Raw genomic sequence first — 14284 nt, 5'->3', positions numbered from 1 at the left:
ATGTATGCATTAAACTATTGTATGTCACTTGCTTGAAAGTTAAAATTGATGTGATGTGACGTGATGTGAAATTTAAGGGTGGTATAAATGTAAAAAGTAAACCTTAGTTTTGATATTCAGATATACAAAAATTGGGTGGTATATATGTAAATTCCCGTATAAAAAGTGTTCCCACATGACTTGTATAAAAAAAATAATCCCAATATATACTAGCAAATAAGCATCCGTTATGGAATAAATATTACGTTCAGATTCTAGATGTAGAGGTACGTATGGAGTTTAATGAAATCACGTTCCGTAAAAATGAAAGAAAAATAAAAAAAATAGTTTTAGCGAAGAAGAATATTCCTCCCGTGTTATTCTGTGTTATTCAGGTGTTATTCCGGTGGTATTCATGTGTTATTGTGTTATGAAAATATTCTCGGTGTTATAATAACACAATAACACATCAATACCACTACAATAATACTTGAATAATGCGAATAACACAGAATGAATATTTCCCAATATTATCGGGCCAGATTACAAGAAAACAAGTTTTTTTTTTTTGTCAGCTTCACGTTGAGGTGATTTATTAGACTACAAATTTAATAATTTTTTCTCGCTATGGAACACGGATTCACGGAATGCGTGCGGTAAATAATATATATAGTAAAATAAATTAAATAAAAATTCGAAAATTATATTAATAACATTTAAATTAGAACATCTAAACTCAAAAATTTTCCCGTGGGTTGAATTTTCTAACCCCTAACTTTAAAATATCCGCCGAGGCGTGTTTAGGCCACGCGCCGACCTGCTAATCCTGTCGACGTCCCGTGGTCGCATAGAAAACCTCCGCACATTTCGTACACAAGAAAAATGCTTATACACATTTCGCACACAAAAAAAATATATATATAATATATATATATATATATATATATATATATAGAGAGAGAGAGAGACCTTCCTGCTCGAATTGCTTTACCTGGACTGCAAGCGACGAATTGGCAGCTGAGAGAGAGAGAGAGAGAGAGAGGAGAGAGAACTACCTAGTCCCTCCAATGGCCAGCTGAGAGAGAGAGAGAGGAGAGAGAGAGAGATTTGGTACTGATGAGTCGGCTGCAAGTCCTGGAGATCATCTTCTTCATCTCATCACTGCAAGCGACGAATTGTTGCCATTTTTAGCTTTGAGAAGTACCCAGGTTAGATTCCAAGATCCATTAGATATATATGCATGGTTTCCCCCATCAATAATTTCGGCCATTTATGGATTTTTGAACTAGAAGTACAAAGACACCGGCTTTCTTTCTGAATCACCTCCTGGTTTACAGAGCAGAGGAGTTCTAAAAAATTTCTCTCAAACGCTGATCTTGGCAAAACCTGATTTTGGCGGCCATATTATCATGGTGGAAACCATAGAGAAGCGGGAAATGGAGAAAGGAGAGGACTTGGAGGAATTCAATGGTGATTTGGAAGCCATTGAGACAGGGAAGATTCCTCCATGGTCAACCCATATAACTCTCCGAGGTCTCATAGCGAGCCTCGCCATTGGGATCATGTACAGTGTGATTGTGATGAAGTTGAATCTGACCACCGGTCTTGTGCCTACCTTCAATGTCTCCGCTGCACTCCTTGCCTTCGTCTTCCTCCGTTGCTGGACTAAAGTTCTTCACAAGGCTGGTTTCACCGCAAAGCCCTTTACCAGGCAGGAGAATACTGTGGTCCAGACTTGTGCTGTTGCTTGCTATAGCATAGCCGTGGGAGGTTGGACTGTGTTCTGCATGATTGAAGAATTCATGGAGTTTTTGCATCAATATGCTTTGCTGATTTTGGTTCATATGGCAGGAGGATTTGGGTCTTATCTCTTGGCTTTGAATAAGAAGACTTATGAACAAGCTGGATTGGATACAGAGGGAAATACGCCTGGGAGTTATAAAGAGCCTGGCATTGGTTGGATGATTGGCTATCTGTTTGCTGTTAGCTTTGTGGGGATCTTGGCGTTGGTTCCTCTAAGAAAGGTGCTTGGTTTGTTTTGCAAATATTTTATTTTTAAGGTTAAGTTTGCAATTCTTTGGGGCTATATAGATCAAATTGTCACCTCTTACTTTAATTAGACAAAAGCAGAACTGTTTGTGAAAAGGATGCGCATGGCATGCACTAGTTATAATTGAAATAAACTATCCAATAAAATGTTTCTATCAACCCCTGTCTGGATTATCTAAAATATAGTATTTGACACGACCGATATGAATATTCCTTGATTCTATGTCATATATTTCAATTAAATACGTCAATTTGAATGATTTTACCGCCCATCTATAATTGAGCACCAATCATATATCAATTTAGCCAATTGCCTGTCGCATTCTTAGTCATCAACATATGCATCTGCCTCCGTTTGTCTTTTCTTTATTTCCATTTGTAATTGTCCCTGAAGAAAAAAAAAGCAAAAGATATTTACTTATTTCTAAGGAGGGACACATCTCACACTAATGATTTTTTGTTTTTTGTTGAAGTTCCTTCAATAATTGCTGCTTCTTTGATTTATCAATGCCTAACTCATCGAATATTCAGATCATGATTATTGATTACAAGCTAACCTTTCCAAGCGGTACTGCAACTGCAGTTCTAATCAATGGCTTCCATACTCCTAAAGGGGATAAAATGGCCAAGTAAGATATAAAATTCCATCACTTTAGAACAAAGCAAAAGATCGGAGTCAAGCTTTTCAACTGCTAATGCTATTTCGTATTGCCACAGAAAGCAAGTACAAGGTTTTGCGAAATATTTCGCCATCAGTTTTCTATGGAGCTTTTTTCAGTGGTTTTTCTCAGGAGGAGATGTGTGTGGATTCTCGCAGTTTCCTACATTTGGCCTTAATGCATGGAAACAAACGTAACATTTGTGAACATAACTCCTGCACCATCTCTTTGTAATTTAGAAATGATTCTAAGCTCTAACCAAAACTGTAAATTTTCAGATTTTTCTTTGATTTCAGCCTTACCTATGTAGGAGCTGGAATGATTTGCTCTTACTTAGTTAACATTTCTCTTCTGATTGGAGCTGTTCTTTCATGGGGACTAATGTGGCCTCTTATTAGTGAACTTAAAGGCAAGTGGTATCCCTTTGACATACCAGAAAGCAGCATGAAGAGCTTGCAGGGTTACAAGGTTCATAACATTGAATTTATTTCATTCTTAATAAGCAAATTAGAAAGTACCTTCATTATCATTTCATTGATTCTGCTCCTCATACACCATCTTTTCTTGCAGGTTTTCATCTCCATCGCCCTCATTCTTGGAGATGGAATCTACAATTTTCTCAAAATTCTTGCTTTCATAGCAAGAAACATGCATGCTAGATCAAGAAACAAAAGCATTAAAAAAGGTAACTATGCAATGAATCTTAAACAACAAGTTTACCATGTTCAATTTCTTTATTCAAACTGCAACTCTGAACTATAGTAGCAGAGCATAACAATTACCTTCTCGACGATATACGGCGAAATGAGTTATTCGTCACAGGGAATATTCCCATATGGGTAGCTTACACTGGTTATGCAGTCTTCACCATAGTTGCCCTCGTTGCCATTCCCTCCATGTTCCCAGTGGTGAAATGGTACTATGTAATAACAGCCTATCTCCTCGCACCTGCGCTCGGTTTCTGCAATGCATATGGAGCGGGCCTTACTGACATGAACATGGCATACAACTATGGCAAAGTGGCTCTCTTCATCCTTGCATCTTTGGCAGGGAAAGACTCGGGAGTGATAGCCGGTCTTGTAGGTTGTGGTTTGATCAAATCAGTCGTCTCTGTCTCTGCTGATCTTATGCACGATTTCAAGACAGGCCATCTCACCCTCACTTCACCAACATCAATGCTCCTCTCACAGGCAATTGGAACGTCCATGGGCTGCATTATTGCTCCTTTGACCTTCTTCCTTTTCTATAAAGCATTCGATGTCGGAAATCCGGATGGAAGCTTCAAAGCTCCATATGCTCTCATCTATCGAAACATGGCCATTTTGGGTGTTCAGGGCTTCTCTGCACTTCCTCAACACTGCTTGCAGCTTTGCTATGGTTTCTTTGGCTTTGCCGTGGCAGCTAACCTGATGAGGGATCTCTTCCCAACTAAGTATGGAATCCGATGGCCATGGCGGTTCCCTTTTTGGTTGGGGCTAGCTTTGCTATTGATATGTGTGTGGGGAGTTTGATAGTTTTTTTCTGGCATCAGTTTAACAGCCAAAAGGCTGCACTTTTGGTGCCGGCAGTTGCTTCTGGTTTGATCTGTGGGGACGGGCTGTGGATTCTTCCTTCGTCGTTGCTCGCTCTCGCAAAGATCAATCCCCCGCTCTGCATGAAGTTTTTTGCAACTTGATTGATCAGTTAAGTCATGTATTAGAAAGCGATGAATGAAAGGCTGGAGAATTCCACCTTGACATCTGAAAATGCTGCATTAGTGGATTCATGGCAGATTTGAAGATAATATATACATATATGTATAAAATCCCTATATATTATTCTAACATCTTTGCGGAAAAGGCTTTATTTCCTTTATAACAGAATCTGACTGATGGACAAATGGCTTTGCCTCCTGCGTCTCTCGGGTCTCCACTTCTCCATTTAATTGCTTATCATATTTACTAGCTTTATATGTGAGATATATATATATATATATATATATATATATATATATCTCACATAGCAGTAAAAAAGGCAGTACATATGATAAGCAATTAAATGGAGAATATAACAGTAAAAAGGTAGTACATATATATCTAGTTGTGTATGGTTTTATTGCTAAATGCAAAACCTTGAGTGGATTTCTTTTTTTCTTCCATGTTCTCTCTGTTACCTGTATTGGAGCTTTAGAGATTTTAAGTCTTCAAAATCCTTAAAGGAGTTTCTCATGGTATCAGAGCAAGCCAGGTTCACATCCTAATCTCTCCATTTCTCTTCTACTGCTTTTCTCAAAGTGTCTATCTCCTCTTCCTATACAAACTCATCTTCAAATCCTCTCACCTCAACATGGCTAAAATCCCTATACCCTCTTTCTTTCAAATTTTTGATGTCAAATATCAAAAACATTGCCTACATACAACTTATAACTGACAACTACCCCGCTTGGAAATCCCAAATTCACAAGCTCATCAAGGCCAATGGCTTTGATAACTTCTTGGATGGCTCGACTATTTGTCCTCCATCCCAAATCCAAGTCTCCAACGACCGCATAATCCAGAACCTGCAATGTTTTACATGGCAACTCATTGATCAGAAGTTATCCATAGCCATCTACTCCACAATTTCTCCCAAAATCCTTCCCTACATTCTCAACTTTGACTCCATGTCGGAAATCTGGAAAACCCTCTTCAGCCGGCTTTAATTGACCAATATACCATGTGTTATCCAACTTCGAAATGAACTCCACCACATTTATATGAAGGACCAATCAATGACTCAATACCTTCTCACAATTAAATCACTTGTCGACAACATTGCTGCAGCTAGTGGTTATATTGATCCTGAAAACATCATTTTTCACACCCTTAACGGTTTACCAACATCCTCTCAATCCTTCAAAACCGCCACCCGCACACGGTCGGACCCCATCAAGCTCGAAGACCTCTACTCATTACTATGCAGCAAAGAGACCAATATTTCAGCTGAGCTTGCTAAGGATTTAAACATCAAGGCTATGGCTCTCTACACCCCTCAATATGGAAACAATGCAGCTAACTGTGGTCAAGCAAAACAACCTCATGGCCCCAAAGGTACCTTTAACACTTGTGGCAACTCTCAATCTGCTCGAGGTGACTGCAGCTTTGGAACTCCTTCCTTCTACCCTAGATATCAAATATGTGGTAAATCGGGACATAAAACAATTACCAAGCACCGAGCTAGCTTTAACATGTATCCCTCTATAAAAATTGATGCAGCCCTTATAACATCCAATAATTCTCCAACTGATGAATGGTTGCTTGATTCCGGTGCAACCTCTCAGCTCACATCCAATCTATAGCACCTTCAACTTGCTACACCGTATTCTAGATCCAATTCAGTCACTATTGGGGATGGTTTGACAATTCCCATCACTCACTCGGGCAAACATATACTACAAAAGCCGCAATGTAAGCTTCAACTCCCTCAACTTCTACACTCACCACACCTAACTCACAATCTTATCTCTGTCCAACTCATCTGCGATAGCAATGGTGATATTTTCTTTAACAAATCTGATTTTATTATCAAGGATCAGAGGACAAACCAAACTCTGTTTCAAGGACCTAGCAAGGATGGTCTCTATCCCTTCTCCACCTATTTTGCTCCCAGTACTTCCATATCTTCTATCGCAATATGGCACCGCTGGCTAGGTCATCCTGATCAAGCCACCACCAAGGCTATCTCCATAACAGCTCCTACAACCATACCTACTTTTTTTTCTTTCTGTAATGAATGTAACTCGTCGGATAGTCATGACAGTCTCTTCCTATTTCTAGTTCAAAATCAAAATGTCTTGCTTAACTTATTCATGCTAATGTTTGGGGACCTGCCCCTACCATGTTATCTCAAGGTTATAAGAACTATCTTCTTCTAGTTAATGACTATTCTAGCTATCTCTGGGTGTTTCCTATGGTTGCTAAATCTGAAACCACTAGCAAAATCATCTCATTTCACAAAATGCTTCAAAATCAATTCAATAAGAACATAAAAATTCTTCGCATCGATAGATGGGGACAATTCACATCTCACTACTTACAAAACTATCTACAAATTCAAGACATTTTTCACCAATTTAGCTGCCCTTATCCACCTTAACAAAATAGGGTTGCTGAAAGAAAACAATAATATCTCATTCAAATTACAAGAACCTTACTTCTGATCGCTCATCTAAGCTCCAAATTTTGGGCTGCAGCCCTCATGACAACAACTTATGTCATCAATCGGATGCCTTCCAAAACTGCATGCCTAAAATCCCTCACGAACCACTACAAAACTCCCCTCCTACCTACTCTCACCTCATATTTTCTTGTTGTTTATGCTTTCCACAGTAAAAACCTGAAACTCTCGATAAATTATCTCCCACAACTCCATGTATTTTCATTGGGCACTCACCATTCCACGAAGGTTATTATTGCTATAACCCCCAAACCCACCAAACAATCGTCTCTCGTCATGTTGTATTCAACGAACAAAGCTTCCCATATTTCACTATCAATACACATCCTATCACACCATCCATATCCACTCCAAACATTCCCCCAACACTTCTAACTCCAATCACTTCACACCCTCACAGTAACACCTCACCAACCTCACTTGAAATTTCACCCATACCCGAACCACCCCCACCTCACTCGAAATTTCAACCATACCAGATACTTCATGACCACTAACTCCAATCCTTCAACCTGAACACCTCCGTCTCCATTCCGGCTGACCATACTTCATATGCTCAAGCTATCAAACATTTCCACTAGTGACAAGCCATGTCTTTAGAATTTCAAGCTCACCAACAACAAGACATTGGATTCTTGTCGGTCCTCCACCTCGCCATAACATAATCGGTTGCAAGTGGACCTTCTGGACGAAGTGCAACTCAAATGAAACAGTGGCAAGTATAAAGCTCACATTGTGGTCAAGGCTTCAAACAATAAGCAAGCTTAGACTACAACACTACTTTCAACCCGGTAGCAAAATTACCCATCATACGCATTCTCTTCACCACCGCTCTCCAACACCGGCGGCCTGTATGCCAACTTGATATTATTAACGCTTTCCTTCATGGCTCATTGGAGGAAACCATCTACATGTGTCAACCTCTGGGATTCCGAGATCACCAATAGCCTCATCCAGTATGCTTGCTGAGAAAGGCGCTCTACAACCTCAAACAAGCTCCTCGATCAGGGTACCACAAACTAATTAATCATCTACAAGCAAACCAGTTCAGCCTCGGTAGTGACCCGTCCTTTCTCATTGACAAGCATCATTTGGTAACCATTTACTTTTTTGTCTGTGTGGATGACATGCTTATAACAGGAAGTGTTCAAACCGCCATATACAAACTCATTTCCGACCTAAAATCTACATTTAACCTCAGAGTATTAAGATTGGTCAATACATTCCTTAGCATTAACATGCAAACCACACCGCACAGCTATCACCTTACCCAAAACTGTTGAAATTTGTTTCTAGTTTAGAGTCTTAATTGTAACTAGGAAATATAAAAAAAAAGTCTAGGAAGTTATTTGTAAATTGGTGTAAGGCTTTATATAAGCCTAAGTGATTGATGAATTGAACAAGTTTTTTCTAGAGAAATCAATTCTTTATGGTACCAACAATGGGCTGATTGGCGTGCATCCTCCTCTTCGCGAGCGTCCTCTTCATCTCCTCCTCATCACGAAACAATAGCGATCAGAGCAAACTGGGTTGGGCGGCTTGTTCATCGTCGAAACTGTCACTGGTTCCCTTGCTAGCTGTTTCGTGGGTTGCGGCATACTCGTGCGAGAGGTGGGAGAAAGTTAGGGAGATACGACACAGAGAAGATCGCTCATCTCTGACATGCGGATTAGGACAAAGCAGAGCGGCATTGTGCGCAGGAGGAAAAAAGCGGACTGGCACAGAGCAAAGGAAAGTCACGGCATTGTGCAAGGCTAATGGTCTCGTGAATATAGAGGCTCCATGCAAGGAGGGAGAATGATCGACAATCCCGTTGCGTAGATTGTGCGAGAGAAGATCAAGTGTAGCCTGGGAGGTGCGACAGGCACAATCAAGATCGGTCGCAGATGGAAGCATACGCACAGGGAGGAGTTCGGCGAATCGACTAAGGCTATGGCAGTGGATCACACAGTTCGGAGGATTTCTGCACAGGGCTCGACGAATAGAAAGGTTTAAGCGGCCTCTCGCGGAATAGAATTTGGCAAGGGCTGATTGGGCAATACTAAACAAAGAGTTATTATGGCAGGCAAAGGATTTTATCTTCTGAGGAAGATGGGTCTTAAAACTTTGAAGGTTTTGGTCGAACTCATACAAAGAGCTAGTGTCTCGATGGGATCCTATCTCAGCACGTGTTTCAACTCAGCCGAGTGGACTTCCAGGAATGAGAGTAGCTTTGGTTGCCTCAAACTCAGGTAGGATAGATGCTCAAGGGAGACCCGCAGGTGCTACGACTGCTTAGAAGTCAGGCACCTAAGCAAGATGTGCCTAAATCTACCCAAGGAGAAATAACTGGTGGACATGTATAGCCTAGAGGTCGTAGTCGTAATCATGGGGAGCAAAGGGGTAAAAGAGCGGAGAACGAGGGAGAGACAATGGTCTTTACTGATGAAGATCACGAGTTACTGGAGATGTTGAAGAGTAAGCAGGGAGCGACATGTGATGTGTCACTGGGGATGCATCCACCTTATCGTCATCCAAGGGAAACCTTGCTAGTTATGCTCACTCAACCAAAGGTACTCGTGATATACATGCTCTTGCCTCAACATCCACCACAAGAACACCATAATGAATAATAGATTCTGATGCATATTGACATATGATAAATAATGATAGGGAGTTTTCTTCTTATACCCGTCTAACAATTCCCGAGAGTATTCAAAGTGCTGATGGTACAACACAACCTGTGGTTGGTAAGGGTACAGTGAGGGGTATAGAATCTACGAATTTGTCCAATGTTTTGCATACTATCTCATTTATTTTGAATATTTTATTTTGTTAGTGTCATTATTCTTCAACTAAAATATGTTGTTTCATTTAATATTCCTAAGATGATCTTTCAAGACAAGGAGACTGGCTGAAGACTTGGGACTGACACATGACATTGTAGACTCTGATACTTAGATAGAGAGGGGATAGACTTAGCCTTGACATCCATGGTTGAGAATGTTGGAGCAGAAGGACCTAAGAGAAGTATGGACGATGCATTATTACTACATCACATGTTGATGAGATACTCTTCATTCAGTCTATTGAGTCATTTGTATCCATTATTGTATGAAAAGACAAATAAGGAGAAACTGGTGTGTGTTGCTTGTGAGTTTTGCAAGCTCACTAGGAGCTTTTATGTTAGTTCTGGGAAGAGCTTTGATGTTCTTGATTTGATACATTCTAATGTATGGAGGCCTTGTTCTACAACTTTGATGAATGATTATAGATATTTTGTGACGTTCCTTGTTTGTTTTTCTTGTGACTTGGCTATATATGATGAGGAAAAAAAGTGATGTGCATGCTTGATTTAAAGACTTTCACAGGGAGATTCAGACTCAATATGGTGCAGCAGTGAAGATATTGAGGTCTGATAATAAGAAAAATTATACCAATAAGGCTTTTGAGGAGTACCTGTTAGCCCAATAATACAACATCATACCACACGTCCGTACACATCGACACAAAATGGAGTGGCAGAGAGGAAGAATAAACACCTTCTAGAGGTAAACCGAAACATGTTGATATTAATAAAAATCCCAAAGCACTTATGGGGGTAAGCAGTTTTAACATCAGCTCAATCGATCAACAGAATGCCCTTAAGGGAGTTGGAGTGGCTATCTTCTTGTGAGTTAATGAAAGGAGATAATGGAGGGATTCTTCCATTGAAGTTATGTGGTTGTGTATGTCCTGTGAAGCACAATAGACCATTAATAGGGAAGCTAGATCCTAGAGTTGTGAAGTATGCTTTTGTGGGGTATTCTGCTACTCAGAAGAGATATGTTTCTTGGAGCTTTAACAAAGAGGAGAATGTCAGTATGAATATGACGTTTAGAGAATTCAAACCATACTATTTCTTAGAGGTGATCTCACTTTTTGGTGACTTCCCAGATACTGAAGGTATGAGGCGAGAGGGGAGAGTAGTGATGTCGAGAGATTGATACATGTGGGAATGATGCCTTGTCTTGTTGTTTGGGAAGAATCTACTAAGGAAGGGTCGGAAAATGAGAAAAATGAAGCCGAGGAGGAGCCGAATAATGAAAAAAATGTGCTCAAAGATGGTGTAATTCAAGCTCAAGGGGATTTGAGAGTGTACACAAGGAGGAGGAGGTAGAATGAGGGAACTGTGTCTATCATGCCACTCATGCCATCAAATCCCTTGTCTCGGTCTACCCCGACTCCTAATACACCTACACCATCTACCTAACAATCAGATTACACAAGTGATATGATTCCTCTTCCTTCTCCCACTACCATGACTTTAAGGAGGACCTCTAGCAACAATGCAGGTTATTCTCTTGATCGTTTTGATTTCTCACATGACTTTGCTTAGTTTGTCTCATATCTAACATATCACCTGTATATGGAGTATTCATTGCAGCTTTGGACACTGTCTCTATACGCAAGTGTTGACAAGTAGCTAAGGAGGATCCACAGTGAAAAACTGCCTTGTTGGAGGAACTTGTTGCTCTCTAGAAGAATAAAACGCGGGAGCTCGTGTTGTTACCAACAAGGAAAAAGACGGGTGCAAATGGGTCTTCATTGTGAAATAGACCTCAGAAGGAGAAATTCATCGTTGCAATGTATGGTTGGTGGCTAAATGGTATAGTCAGACATATGACATCGACCATGATGAAACATTTGCACAACTGGAGAAGAAGAACACAATTAGGACTCTCATCTCTCTAACTATGAATGGTGGATGGCGGTTACACCAACTGGATGTGAATAATATATTTCTTCATGAGGATCTATAGAAGGAGGTGTACATGGAGATACCCTTAGGCTTCAGTACAAACCAAACAACGAGCAAGGTATGTAGACCCAGGAAGTCACTGTACGGTTTGTAGCAGCCTCCTCGAGCTTTTTTTGACAAGTTCAGGAGGACAATGATAGACATATAATATCAACAGATCAATGTCAACCACACAATGTTCTTTTGAAGAAATGGTGTTCACACCACTATACTTGCCGTGTATGTGGATGATATGATAACCATTGGTGATGACGATGGAGAGATTGTGTTGCTAAAGTTGAGATTGGGCAAAGAGTTTGAGATGAAGGTCTTGAGACAACTTATATATTTCCTTGGGATTGAGCTGGCTTGTGGAGCAAGGTGGTTTTACTATCTCAGAGGAAGTATGTGGGGTAGACTTGCTTACAGAAACAATCATATCAGGATGCAAGCCTGCAGTTTCACCAATTGATCATAAGGGAAAGTTGAGTGCAGAGGCTAGAAATCCATTTGATCGAGAGATGTACTAAAGTTTGGTAGGTCATCTATATATTTGAGTCGCATTCGTCGATCCTGACATATCATTTGCAATAAGTGTGGTAAGTCGCTACATGCATGATCCGAGGAAGGGACACATGGATGTTGTGTATAAGATTTTAAGATATTGGAGAAGTGCACTAGGAGATGGGTTGATCTTCAGGAAGAATGGACATGTAGGTATTTAGGGCTATTGTGACTCTGACTGGGTGAATTGTGTTGATGACAGGAGGTCAACATCTGTATATTGCATGTTTGTAGGAGGCAACTTGGTCTCTTTGAAGATTAAGAAGCAATTGGTTGTAGCGGGGTCAACATCAGAGGCAGAATATAGGGTCATGACTTTAGGAGTTGCCGAGATGATGTGGCTGAGAACCTTATTGGTAGAGCTCAAGGTTGATCAAGGAGCTCAAATGAATTTGTTGTGCGACAACAAGTCAACAATCAAAATTGCCAACAACCTAGTGCAACACGATAGAAACAAACATGTGGAGATTGATAGGTTCTTCATCAAGGAAAAGCTGAATAATGGAATATTGGAGCTACATCATGTAGCCACTAGAGAGGAAGTGGTTGACTACTCTGCATATGTATGACTAAATGTGATACAAAAGAGGAGTTTGATAAAGTATGGTCTAAGATTATTGATAAAGAAAACAACCAAGATATTTCTTGGTTAAGTAAGTTATATAGAATTAAAACTAAGTAGTCTAAAACATTCAATAAAGATACTTTTTGTATGTAAATTCTATCAACACAACGCAGTGAGTCTATAAATAATGTGTGGCATGAAATTTCTAAATCCACAAGCTCCATCACTAATTGTTTTCTAGGATTGGAAAAAATCATGGATACATGGAAAAGAAACTGAAAAGATGAGGATTTTAAATGCGACCAATCTATGATTGTTCTCATTGCAAGAATCAGCCCAATACTGAAGCAAGCAGTTGCATTCTACATAAGAAAGTTATATTTCTTCTTTGAAGGAGAATATCTCTCGGGGCATGTGGACTGATTACAGAAAAAACTAATCAAAGTTCTTTAGAATACATGGTTAGAAATTTATATAAAAATGGAAATTCTAAGATTTGGACTGCCCAATATGATAAAATCAGTTCCGATGTACAATGCAGCTATAGGAAATTTTAGATGTTTAGATTACTTTGCTCTCACTGTATCAAGATATTATGTTAAGAACATATTGTTAGAATACCGGAAAAGTATCTGCTAATGAGTTGGTCCAGTAAAATAAAGAAAAATATTCACCCAGATACTACTTATAAAAAAATTAGAGAGTTTGAATGAAGTAGTTGGCCTTCCACTTCATTTATATTTCATAATCACATCAGCAAGTATTCATATAAAAAAAGCTACAGAGCACAAGATAACGTAAAAGCATAACAATATATGTTAGTCACCTTAAAGAAGTTATCAGACGATATCGAACTAATATGTGGAGGAAACTCACCTCAGTTGATGAAGTCTATGAAGAGGAAAAATACCACTGAGAATGATAATATACGGGCAAAAGATCCATCCAAAATGCGACCAAAATTTGTTACTAATGCAAGATTGAAATCTCACCTGGAGAAGAAAAAAAATATAAGAGTAATTTTTATTTTAGTTATTTTTACAATCATTATAATTTTTTTCTCAACTAAATCAATGTTTTTATAACAAAATATAAAGATAAATAAATAATAGTTGAAGGTCATGAAGAGGCATCGACAACAATCCCTCTCTACTATGCCCTAATGTTTTACGACATCTACTGCAACTCTTTTCTCTGCTATGTCTCATTGTTTAATATAGGTCCCCTTGCAAGAATTTTAATTTTTTTTCCAAGGTTTTTCTGTACTAATGGTATATCCACATTAACAGGAATTCAGATCATCTTCAAGCACAAATAAGTCATCCATTGGCTACACCGAGATGACAATGTACATAATTAGGTGAAGGAATCTTTAGTCTCAAAAAGGCATAACAACCCAGATATAATTAGGTAAAGAATCACATGATTTTGTAATAAGGAGCTTTTAGATGTTGCAATAATGAATGAGAACATAATTGTCTAGATGGATTTGATTGTATATAAAATCAAAACATC

At 39.3% G+C, this 14284-nt stretch overlaps 1 protein-coding gene across 1 annotated transcript; it reads left to right on the top strand.

The window, feature by feature from the left end:
- The first annotated feature begins 939 nt into the window (after positions 1 to 939).
- Positions 940 to 4541, top strand: LOC110027908 (probable metal-nicotianamine transporter YSL9). The gene is given in 8 exon segments (XM_020729533.1): positions 940 to 1749; positions 1831 to 2003; positions 2560 to 2657; positions 2746 to 2880; positions 2966 to 3155; positions 3258 to 3372; positions 3450 to 4124; positions 4127 to 4541. Coding segments are annotated over 8 exon segments (1983 nt in total). The 5' UTR covers positions 940 to 1388; the 3' UTR covers positions 4363 to 4541.
- Positions 4542 to 14284: the final 9743 nt, after the last annotated feature.

This window comes from Phalaenopsis equestris, unplaced genomic scaffold (assembly GCF_001263595.1).
Source record: "Phalaenopsis equestris unplaced genomic scaffold, ASM126359v1 Scaffold000468, whole genome shotgun sequence".
Taxonomy (NCBI): domain Eukaryota; kingdom Viridiplantae; phylum Streptophyta; class Magnoliopsida; order Asparagales; family Orchidaceae; genus Phalaenopsis; species Phalaenopsis equestris.
This window is presented reverse-complemented; position numbering and strand designations above follow the sequence as displayed.